This window comes from Podarcis liolepis, assembly GCF_965112155.1.
Source record: "Podarcis liolepis genome assembly, chromosome: 3".
In the NCBI taxonomy this organism is placed as follows: Eukaryota; Metazoa; Chordata; class Lepidosauria; order Squamata; family Lacertidae; genus Podarcis; species Podarcis liolepis.
The window spans coordinates 81,724,618-81,737,642 of NC_139557.1; the positions used below are offsets into that span (position 1 = coordinate 81,724,618).

At 39.0% G+C, this 13,025-nt stretch overlaps 1 protein-coding gene across 8 annotated transcripts in view; it reads right to left on the minus strand.

Moving 5' to 3' along the window:
• The window catches only part of SMYD3 (SET and MYND domain containing 3), a 347,371-nt gene that overhangs the window by 283,474 nt on the left and 50,872 nt on the right, over positions 1-13,025 (minus strand). For all 8 annotated transcript variants that reach the window (XR_014524496.1, XR_014524497.1, XR_014524498.1 and 5 more), the window contains one exon: positions 10,032-10,168. Coding sequence is in view for 5 of the 8 variants with exons in the window: in XM_083496930.1 (XP_083353056.1) it covers positions 10,032-10,168 (137 nt within the window). In the remaining 3 variants the exon portion in view is untranslated. The remainder of the gene's footprint in view (positions 1-10,031; positions 10,169-13,025) is intronic.

The following is a 13,025-nucleotide window of genomic DNA, read 5'->3' on the forward strand; positions in this document are numbered from 1 at the left end:
CGCAGACACTCACACCTGTTCCATTTTACCATATGTCTGTTTCAGCAGCGATATCATAAAAGCCAATTTTTGTAAGGTCACAAATTTAAGCTACACTTAACTTTTCATGATTGGAATTTGGAAAAAGTAAGGATTACAGTGGTGCCCCACAAGACGAATGCCTCGCAAGATGAAAAACTCGCTAGACGAAAGGGTTTTGCGGTTTTTGAGCTGCTTCGCAAGACGAATTTCCCTATGGGCTTGCTTCGCAGGACGAAAACATCTTGCAAGTTTGTTTCCTTTTTCTTAACACCGTTAATACAGTTGCGACTTGACTTCGAGGAGCAACTCATAGAACGCGGTGTGGTAGCCTTTTTTGAGGTTTTTGAAGACTTGGGTGATTTTTTAAGCTTTCCCAAAACTTTCCCGACACCGTGCTTCGCAAGACGAAAAATTCGCTAGACGAAAAAACTCGCGGAACGAATTAATTTCGTCTTGCGAGGCACCACTGTATATACAAGCCAATCTGGTATTGCTTTATTCACATGCAAATATATGTGGATTTAATAAAATAATTCATCAACCAATTAGAGGATAGTTTCTTTAATGAATTAACAACTCTAAAATTGCATTTTCTGAGCATTTCAGGATGTGAGTACCTGGTACGGGGGCTGCACTGCTTTACAATAAAAATTTCACGAGATCTAAACATGAATCACTCACAGCACATGAGGATTGGCCCTAGCATTCATATCAGAGAACTTTATTTCCACTCATCAACACATGCCAACCAGATAGATTGGGAAACAGCTGAACTAGTTTATTGAGCTTCTGCAACAGACTCGGAAGTTTATTCTTGCAGTTACAATTTCACAGTCAGATAGGTTTGAAATTATATCAGGAATAATTAGCAAAAGCTGCTCCGGACTGTGATAGCATAGCTGCTATATAAACAGGAAACCCACATAGCTCTACATCACTAAGCACAATCCATATTTATCACTGACATGGACACAAATCTGCTACAGAAAAGCTAGACAGTATTACAGCAGAGATATTTCTCCCGAACTCAATTCCAGTTTCTGAATATGAACTCGTTTTCTTAAAAATACAATAATAATAATAATAAAGCATTGCTCACATTAACCATGAAAATGAAACTGAGAAAGCGGCAACAACTGCTCAAGCTCATTCTGAACTTGGGCCAAAATTCAGCTACATTCAGAATTCTGATATTTAAATCCCTGGATTTTAGGTTAAGTTAAAAAATGACAAAAAGCTAGGAGATAAAGGAGAGACGGATAGAACAAGGGATTTAAGCTGAGAAAAGACACAGCTGTCACAATTCACTAGAGAGAATGTTTTCCAGGATTGCTGTCTCCGTTTGTTTCCAACAGAACTTCACAAGGCTTAATATAAATCTGGTTTTCAAAAGATGAAACAAAGCAAAATATAGCCCAGCATACAATGAGCAAGTATGGACTTTAGTAGGAGTTTTGTGTATTTCTCAAACTTGATGACAAAAGAGGACATAGGTCATCGTCATTTTTCTCCCAGAAATGAGAGCCTAAAATTGTACAAGGCATTTCTTCCATTTATATGTTACTTTAAAAAAAAAAAATGCCAACAATATGTTTAGTGATAAATGTAGCTCAGAAGTACTTTGTGCCCTATACCAACTAGGTTTCATGTATGCTACCTACTGATTTTTGCTGGGAGTGTCCATGATAACTGAGATATTTGGGTGTTTGGGGAGGATCTAGATAATTTGGGTGTATGGCAGAATTTTAGATTTCAGGTGTTTCTCCAAGTGGCCTGCAAAACAGCCTCCTTCGGATTGAGCCTCAGCTCAGCTTGGAGCCTGTAGGATCTCTGAGGCAGGCTCCTGACTAACCCATACCTGTGTGGTTGTTCACTGCCTTTGGATCACTGCCCAAAGTATGTAGTAATTTGGAGGTGACAGTGTTATTCCGACACAGGTGGTATAACAGTCTGAGAGTTTATCCATGAGCAGGGCCTACTATTGCTTCTGTTTAATCATAGCATTAGTGGTAAAAGTCTGGCTTTGCTCAAGACATTTTCGTCTTGCGAAGCAAGCCCATAGGGAAATTCGTCTTGCGAAGCACCTAAAAAACGGAAAACCCTTTCGTCTAGCGGGTTTTTCGTCTTGCGAGGCATTCGTCTTGCAGGGCACCACTGTATGTCCAATTGTATTGTGGCACTCAGATCTGGACATAGTACAGTGGTGCCCCGCAAGACGAATGCCTCGCAAGACGGAAAACCCGCTAGACGAAAGGGTTTTCCATTTTTGAGCTGCTTCGCAAGACGATTTTCCCTACGGGCTTGCTTTGCAAGACGAAAACGTCTTGCGAGTGTTCCGATTTCCCTCCCGCTTTCCCCCCCTTTTTCTAAGCCGCTAAGCCGCTAATAGCCTTTTAGCCGCTAATCCGCTAAGCCTTTAATAGCCGCTAAGCCTTTAATAGCCACTAAACCGCTAATAGCGCTAATCCGCTAAGCCGCTAATAGGGTTGCTTCGCAAGACGAAAAAACCGCTAGACGAAGAGACTCGCGGAACGGATTAATTTCGTCTTGCGAAGCACCACTGTACTCAAGGTATGGTCTGACCAAGGCAGAATAGTGTGGTATTATTACTTTCTTTGATGGGGACAGTATACCTCTGCTGATGCAGCCTAGAATAGCATTAGCTTTATAATAATAAATAATAATAATAATAATAATAATAATAATAATAATAATAATAATAATAATAATTTATTATTTATACCCCGCCCATCTGGCTGAGTTTCCACAGCCACTCTGGGCGGCTTCCAATCAAGTGTTAAAAACAATACAGCGTTAAATATTAAAAACTTCCCTAAACAGGGCTGCCTTCAGATGTCTTTTAAAAAGAAGATAGCTGCTTATTTCCTTCACATCTGAAGGGAGGGCGTTCCACATGGCGGGCGCCACTACCGAGAAGGCCCTCTGCCTGGTTCCCTGTAACCTCACTTCTCACAATGAGGGAACCGCCAAAAGGCCCTCGGTGCTGGACCTCAGTGTCCGGGCTGAACGATGGGGGTGGAGACGCTCCTTCAGGTATACAGGACCAAGGCCGTTTAGGGCTTTAAAGATCAGCACCAACACTTTGAATTGTGCTCGGAAACATATTATTATTATCATTATCATTATTATTATTACAGCAAACAACAACAACAACAATTTAATTCTGCTGCATCACATCGTTGACTCATGTTATGCTTGTGGTCTACTAAGACCCCTAGATTCTTTTCACATGCAGTACTGGCAAGCCAGGTGTCCCCCCACCTTATATTTGTGCAGTTGGCTATTCCTGTAGATACTTGTAGAGCTGTGCAGAGGAAGGCCTTTGCTCAGTACAACCCCCTGCAACACCCTGACATAATGGGGGGATTGCTCTGTAAGTTATACCAAGTGTAGACCCGCTAAAATAATGGACTTCACTAACTTAAGTCCGTTGATTTCAATGGGCATATACTCTGAGCATGATTTAATCAGATACAATCCAGAGACTGAAGAAAGCACATCCTGCAATGGCAATATCTCATACAATCATCAACCAATACAGGGTTGTAACTCTTGTGAAAACCGCAAAATATATGCATGTATTATCAAGGGAATAACTGCAATGTTCAAATATTGCATACTGATATCCATGAAACAGAAGAGTAGGTAGCTGTGAGAGAAGCAATGCACAACAAATGAAAAAAGGAAGCTCTTTTTTGTTGGCACAGCAAATTGATAAATGGGAAGGGACCTTGAGCCCAGATTTGAGTCCTAATTCCATGCAAACTTCCATCTGTTTTCCTAAGCCTGGTTAAACAAGTTTTAGCTAACTCTTTATAGCTCATCTCTGTAAGTCTGCAAATTAAAAAAACAACAACAGAACTCTGTGTGCTAGGAATGGTAATGAAAAGAGAGCGGTCTTAAGATAATTAAGTCATTTTAAACTGTTGCTAAATGGAAATTTGATTGCATCTTTTATTAATTATTACAAGTTGACATTTTAAATAAAGATAAAAGCCTTTCAGAATATTGTGGACATTACAGGAGCTAAATAAGACAGAACAGAACTGATTGCGATCTCTTTTCGCCTGGCTTATACTGACACAGGAATATCTAAGCTACTATTTGCATAATGCATGGTTGCTACCACAGGTTTCTATGCATCACCGGTAACAATACTGAAAGCAATGGCCTAGATGCCTGTCAGTTCTTGCTTCAAGCAGAGCTTGACAAATACTTCTTGATGGACAGTTGACTCCTACCAGGACATTCTAACTATCTATAGATGTATGTCATGAACTAGAGACTGTTACATGCTTGTAACTCCCTAAAATATTCTGATGTGAAGTTTTAATACATCTCAAGTGAATCTTGGCCAGCTGGTCTTCTCTCCAAAAACCATGACTAATAACAGCCACCAACCTATTTATATTGGGGAGGAAGGGGTTCCCTGTGGATCCATAAACAAATTGAGCCTGTGCAGCTTGGTTATGTGACCTGGCAACCTGGCATACAGCACTATTTTAAAGGCTTGTTTTCCCTCTGCCACACCAAGCTGAGCAGCAGCAGCAGAAGTCCTCTGATGAATAGGACTTACTTACACCAACTTAAACCAGCTTGATTTACACCAGCTTCATGTGCATAAGATTACTCCCTAAGAGCTCCCACATGCCAGCTGACTTACTTCAGATACTAATTCCAAAGCACAATATCTAAAATCGTATACTATGAATGCAGAGGCTCATAGGCTTATATTTTAAGAAATGTCTAGAAATCATACAGAATGTCTGCCATCAACTGGCCAATTCCAATCAAACCTTCAGCGACATCTTATAACTTTGGGAAATAGGGGGAAACTGACATCCGCATCACAATCCAGATACACACATTCACAGACACAACAGTTGAAGCACTGACTTGGGACAGATCCACTCCACTTGGCTGACTCCACTCACATAAAACATTTCAGATGGTGAAATCATCACATGTTGGAACACAGTGATTTCTATGGGGTTGCATCCATACCACTGACACTGACATACTTCCATGTAGGTGATCTCATGTAATATCATGTTTAAAGAATTGGACTGTACATACCTGGTTTAAGTACAACTTAATGTCACGTTGAAACTCTACAGCAAACCTGCATTGTTGCCTATAGAAATAATACGGTACAAAGCCCACGGACTGGAGGGTGAGCATTATCTTAATGATATATAAGAACAAATTGGATCCTAGTCATTATCACCCAAAAGGCCTGTAAGATATTGGGTCAAAATTAGGTACTTAATTACTGGCTGAGCAAATATGCTAAAAGACTACTTTGTGGCATTTGTCTACCTTACAGCAGCCTTCAATAGGATCAATCATGATAAATTGGTTGTGGAGCACAAGTATCAATTGACATTGATTTACTTTAAGGCCATCTGAAATAATTCCTACAACTAAAGGTGTGAGACTAGTCAGTTCCTTAACCCGTTTTTATTTCATTTGCACATGAATGATTTGGTTCTTGAATTACATCCATCTTTTAGTACAATTACTAGAGACTGATTATCAGGGATGGGCAAATCTGTCAATTTCGGTTTCTAATTCATCCAAATCTTAATATTTTCAAATCAATTTGCAATTTTAAAAAGTCATTGTGAAAATTCATCAGCATTTGTGTGAATATACATGTTTGTATGCAAATCTGCCTAATACAGACATTTCCCTTAGTACAAAGCCTTATTTTACGTTATTTTCCCTAATAAATGCAATTTTTATGCACACTTTACCCAACTTTGTGCATTTTAGTACACGTTACTCGGCTGGAGAACTGCATTGCAATTTTTTTGAGAAGAGTGAATTATGAAAGCTGTATTTCAGTTCACGTATTCTTTCTTAGTGAAGTTTGCCTTTAAATGTGAACTGAATCACTGATGATACAGCCCTATCACTAACTTCTGACTATGTATCAGAACTTCCCCTAAACCCACCAGAGAAGATTTTTTGGAGGTAGGGGGGCAATGCACAGAGGCCAGGGAGGGGAATTCCCATGTGCAAACAAAAATTGTTGTGCTGACCACCTATTCTTAATAAGGCTTTATTACTGTGGCCTGAAATCAGTTTATTTCTGAGCTCTGTGATGACCTTGTTGTTTTAACAATAAAACTGAGCTAGACTTGTAATAATTTAGGCTGTGGGTAACAAGGGCACAAAGAAAAGAAAGTACTATTAACTCATGCATGGTAAAGGTGAAGGCCCCAAGAAGCAACTTAGTGCTTGGGTTTTGGTTTTTTGTGTTCAATTATGTGTAGTCTATGTTAATTAATAATAAAGATGATTTTTAAAAGATTGCATATTCATATTCTGTTTTGCTTTTCCATTTAATCATTGTGTTTTATTTCACCTGCATACACTGCTCCTTGTATTTTCCCTTCCACAACATTCATTTGTGTACAATGTGCCTTTGCTTTCTCTTTGATATTCATAAACTGAAATGCATTCACTGACCTTCTGTGGATGTGTTTCAAATATATTTTCCAAAACTGATTTTAGCCTCTGGTCATATCTGATCAAAACTCTCTTGAGCACAGGGGCAAATTAAGGAGCCAATTTTTACTTTTTTAAAGCCAGTTTCATTAGAATCTCTTTCTAGAAAATGTCAGGAATTAGTCACCTCAGTGAAGGTCTGCTTGTTTTTCTATTTTGACTTCTTGTCTCTTCCTTCTTGTTCTTGAAGTTACAGCATAATCAAACAGATTATGATCAGTCATATGATTATGACTGACCTTCAACTGTAGCTTTCTACAATTTCTGATTGATCAGAAAGGAAAAAATGGAGGCTAGGCTTACAGCAAGCATCCAGTGAACTTTAAAAGAATGTGTTGCAAAGTCAGAAAAACAATATTACAACAGGATATCACATACTGGTAGTACTACATTCATAAAAAACCATGAGTCCATCAAGCACCACGTAAAACTCACAACATATCTTTTAAATGCTACATGGGATTTCACTTCTCTCACAGATAGTCTTCCTTGTTTTTGTTCATTCAAAAGTTAATAAATTGCTCTCTATGACATAATGTCATTCATATAAAAAGCAGAAGGTCAGTATATTAAACATAGTATAGTGAATACACAATACTGCAACAGCCTAAGTCTTCTTAACAGGACTGATGGTTCCTGTAAGCTTGACTTCTGTAACAAAGATTTCTTTTCCTTTGCTTACAACCAACTAAATTCTACTTTTAAAAGCTGAAAATAAAAGGAAGAAAAGAGCAGGAAAACCCAGTTGCCATCACTTTTGCCATCACTCAGAAAAAGATGTCTCCATAGGCCTCTCCCTGGTCACGCCCAAGCTATTCCCCTTAAAGGAACATACAAGTTACAACATAGGAACAGCAAAATAAAAAATTCTAATAGTGGACACTGGACGCATAAATGAAAAAAATGGCAGAAAATTGATTAAAAGTAATTTTGTGAAGTATAGTAAGACCTGCACACTTGCACACTTCTTTTGAAAAGACTATCTTCATTGCATTTAGTTTTTCGGCAGAGTGGAAAAATGAAATTCATTAAGGTTGACTTCCATAGCTACACACAAATCATTTTTGTCAGAATATTATGCTTAATAAAATTATATAAACTCGGTGTTTAAATAGCAAGAAGAAAACCTGGGAAATACTTAAAACACAACAGATGCATCTCAACAAGTGACAACCTAGACACATCAAATTACAGTCAAACCTTGATTCCCAAATCGCTCAGTTGCAAAATAAATCGGCTGCCGAACGCAGCAAACCTGGAAGTAAGTGTTCTAGTTTGCAAACGTTTTTCGGAAGCCAAACACCCGATACAGCTTCCGCTTGAGTGCAGGAAGCTCCTGCAGCCAATCAGAAGCCGTGCCTTGGTTTTTGAATGGTTTCGGGAATTGAACAGACTCCCAAAACAGATTAAGTTCAAGAAGCAAGGTACCACTGTATATGTAAAAGCTGTTTTCATCTTTCTTTTACACCCAGAAATTGAATCGAGGGTGGGGCTATGCAAATAGTTAGCACAATTGTCAGCGGATCCCACTGAGTTCTAAAGTATACAATGTCAGGTTGTGGGTGAACATATCAGACGACACGGCGATTCTTTAAACAGCTCTTGTTTATTCAGAGGCCAGAACAGAACTGAACTGAAGGGTTCAGCCAGCCTGCTTATATAGAGCTCCAGTACAACGTAACTGTAACCATTTTCTGTAACTATCCAATCACTGAACGCCACTTTCAATCCCTTATTTGTATATGTGGACCTGAACTATCTACAGTATCCCCCTGCTGGCCCAGGGTGAGAACTTCAGTACATAACATACAGTAAACTGTAAGGTAGGAAATATTTGGAGTGGGGTTGGAGGGGAAAACTGACCATTTGTCACTAGGAGCAGTTTAAGCCAAACTCTAAAGGAACACACCACTTTACATTTTCTCATCCATTCCAATGGGGGATAGTAAAGTGATATACTTGGGCATAATGTTTCACCCATACACTGCACCCCACAAAACAATGCCCCTGAAATACATAGGCCCTTCTTCCACATATATATCTCCTGCTATAATGACGGTGGGGGTGGAGAGACTGTTTCATCTGACAAGCTGAAATGCTTGCACTGACTGTACATGGAACATAGCTGAATGTTGAATTCCTCCCACAACTTTTGTGGATGAAATATGACTCACACCTCATTCCATCAGTTTTATTATGATTATGTAACTACTAAATCCCAGGACATTAATATTTCAGGATTAAATTATACGTATCTACTTTGCACTCTCAAATAAAGACTGCAATTTATAGACTGAAAAAACAACAAGCCAGGAATATGTAATAGAAGTTACTAAACTCTGAGCCATCACTGAAATAGTTAGAATTTTCTTAAAACACTGAAAAAAATCTAATAAATTAATGGCAGTGTTCCTACTTATTTCAACTTATCAGTTGTTGCAAAATAATGAGAATTATAAAATTAGCAGTAGTTTTGAGAATTTGTTAGTAAAAGTTACTCTTAAAAAAAATCATTAAAAGATTAACCAGTTGCCCATTTTAGAGCATACTGTCAATTTTGATTTGATTATATCCAATAACCAGATATAAATAGATACTCTGAAATAGCTGCTCATCTCTCCCCAGGGGGCTATGGTTGTGGACCCTCGCGCTCCTGCTTCAGTTTCCACTGCCTGGCCACATGGACTTCCCAACAGCTGTGGGAAATTCCCCACAGGCCAGATCTCAGGAAATTTCCCACCAAAGAAGGGCTACTCAAAAAGGCTAATCAGTAATGCTTTAAGAGGCCAACCACACCAGGAAACTTCTGCAGCGCAGTCAGCCCGAAGAACGAAAAATGAATGGCTATTATAAAAAAGATCCCCAAACTATTCTAGGAAGCCATCTCTTCAACTAAGGCCCAAAGTGGGCAACTCCAAGGATAGTAGTGTTTGCCTATAATAAATATAAGTGTCAGATGGTTTATCAAGGGGGGAAATGGCCAGACGTAGCTAATTCTGGAACTCACCGATATATTGTGGAACATATCATATATCAACATGAGAAAAAACACAAAATATAAATGTATCTGCCAAACAGATTTTATTCGGCAGAAATATACAGGTTTCAAAAGAAAAATGCAAAGCATAAACCATAAGATCATTTTTCCAGAAAGCAACACCTTATGGTGGATAGAATTTGTCTCTAATCGTTCCAAGTCATTTTTCAATATCAGCATTTTATGCTATCATCGTTCTCATTTTTAATATGCCCATTCTTTGCTGCTTAAATTAAAAACAAAGAATTCAATTATATATATATATATATAAAGTAAATGATACTGCTCCCAGGCACAGAATTTGTTTAATTACCAAAGTGGAACATAACATTTACTGTTCACGCTGACATATGGCAATATATTATGGTTTTGCATGAAACACAAAAATTAAGGACATGGGAAATGATAGAACTGCCAGGAATCCAGTTTTAACACTTACTTTTGCGAAGGTCTGAAGAATATCTAGAGCAGGTGGCAGCTGAGAAGCTTCTTGGATCTCCACTTTCAGATACAACTGCAGAGTCCTTGCAAGGTGCCCAAGACCATCTTTCATTTCTTCACTTAACTTGTCAAAATCTTTAGAGGAGGCAACATAAAGCAAGGGGTGAACAGAAACTTCCACCAACATCTTCATGTCTGCCCAATGGCAGAGTTGCACTCTAGATCAGGGTTTCCCAAACTCAGGTCTCAAGCTGTTTTTGGACTACAACTCCCATCATCCCTAGCTAGCAGGACCAGTGGTCAGGAATGATGGGAATTGTAGTCCAAAAACAGCTCAAGACCCAAGTTTGGGAAACCCTGGTCTATATATTTCCAACCCCAAAGATACAAAATCTGAGGCATAGTACCAATTTATTTGTTGATTGCTACCTCTCACCATCAGGCAGTTGTTGCCAAACTCTGCAAATGTTGTGTGAATGATGGCTCAAAAGCTTGGAACTAAAAGATGTCCGAAGATTTGTAAAATAGCAAAGCAGGTGGCTGGATTGTCTGTTTTGTGTCACCCGGAAGAGGACTTGGGTTGATTTCATTCTTCAAATCAGTTCTCAGAAAATACTATTTAAAGCTACCTGTTTATAATACACAATGGGGATAACACCTTAGAAGAGCTTAATAAAATTATGGAAGGCTGGAATTCAAAGCCTATAAAAATGCACATTCATGTAATAAGAATATATTGGATGTTTATCTCTATATGACAGGTAATATGGCGAGTATTAACAGAGATCCAGAGAAAAGCCCAAAGAATGGAACTAGTAGAAGCCCACTCTTCCCTTTAGGAACCTTTTCACCCATCAGCCAAAAACCTTTCACTGTTGGTTAGAAGGTCACTGCGATGCAGGGGGCTGAGGTGAAAGTGGGGGTTTCAAAAAATCAGACAGAGACACCTTCAATGAGCAGGGGCCCCACTAGGAAAAATTATCTGCCCAATTTGGCGGTATTCTCCCCTTCCCCCCTCAGCCCCAAGCCCACTGTATTGAGGAATGTCACCCAACCCTAGACTGGCTGCCAGGGAAGTCAGGGCAGGAATCCAGCTTCTACTGGGTTAAAAGAATCTGCAACCTTCTAACCACATCTTAACTGACATGGTCCAAATCAAAAATATAATATCCATGCATAGTTTATTCATAGTGGTCCACATTTTATTGAAAACCAAGTTATTAGGCCAGGGGGGAAATGAAAGCTGATCCGATCAATTATTTACATGTTATGATTTCTGTGGTACCGAATCTGGAAACAAGAAACCAAGTGTCTTTGAGCCAAACTAGATATTACAGTAATTGTACATTAGTCCAAGGATGCTTTTAAAGTCAGAAAAGGCACACAAGGTTTCTAGTGTGTAGGAAACCACTTGGCAATCGAGCATAAACGTCTAGTGAAAAGAATTCTTTACCATACTACTAAAAGAAATCTTTGTCATTTAAGGTATAAGAATATGTTTTTTTCTTCAGCTTCTTTACCACTCACAGCTAAAAAAACGTAAACTGTAGTTCCTCCCAAATCTTATGAAGAAAGGTGCAAAATTATGTCCACCATTTAAAACACTGCAGGGGTGACCGGCCATGGGAAAGGACCAACTAATTTACTTATGTACAGTTTTACTAACTAATAACAGAGCTCCAGAATTGCTTCCAGATCTAATGACACAGAAAAATTAACACTGTGCATGATCCTGCACACATTATGTTTGCGCCTTGTATATCCCCATTCAGCTCTCTCCCACTGTTTGGTGCAAGTTACTCATGCACTGGCACTGGATCAGAAGGGAAGGCTGGATGTGGATTGGGGAGAACGCCACAGACCTCCTGTTCCTCCTAACCAGTGGGATAGAGCTCTATTGAGTGTAAGGAATCTCAAGAGTGCTGCATTTAAATGGAGTGGGTCCACAATTTCCAAAGATCAGCCACCCTGGAGTATTATGCAAAAGGGATCCAAAATATCCAGAGGCACTGATGTTGTAGGCTGCTTTGTAAAAAGGTTAGGAAGGAAGGTTTCCAGTTCCCCCACTTCACTGTCTATAGAAGGGGGAAGCCGTAAGAAAGTGCAAAGAACTATACACCCCCCAGGGAAATGTAGTGCTACTACATTTGTGTGCTTGTATTACAGCTTTCCCCTGGAAGTGGCCCCATGGTCCTCTTTCCTTCCGTTTTTACATTTTAAGAACAGGATATAATATATATTTTTAAGAACCTATTCAGCCCAAAGGAGCACAATGCACATTGCAGAATTTATTGATTTATTTCAGAGACAGGCAGACAGTATTAACTTCACCCATCGCTGAAGCAAAACCACCTCTGGGATAGAGAGTAGCAACCGTTTAAGAATGCAATGTGGGGGACATTTCAGTTCAGGACAGATGCAAACAAGAATAATATATCCGTCCAAAACTTTGGGGAGAATTTAGAGAATCAAAAAGCAGAGGGCAATTATCCAGACTGGAATCTGGCCAAGATGTCAGAATTAAACACTGTCTGAGAAAAATTGTCCCATAAGAGTTTTCACAGCAAGTGATCAGGAGCTAACTTTCCCATCTCACACTGAAGACAAAGGAAGTAAAAAGTGAAATGATATTGAGTAAACAAATTGTTTTAATTTTCTGGGGTTTAGAAAATTAAAATTGTTCCATTTCCGGGAAGATGAAACGCTGCAAGAAGTATGGCTATGAATAGTGTATGCAGCCCCTTTTTTCACATGTTATACTAAAAGGACCACTGAGCCCCATTCCCACCATCTGTGCATATGATGGTGAATATTGCGGAAGCAGGATAGAAAGATGAAGAAAACTTGCTTTTAAATAAAACGGACATTTCTAGGCAGATGCAGGAAAAAATAAAATGATTTAAATCCCACATGTGAATACTACCTTTGTGGTGCAATTTTAAGCATGCTTATTTGGAAATAAGTTAAAATCAGGTCAATGATCTTTGGATTG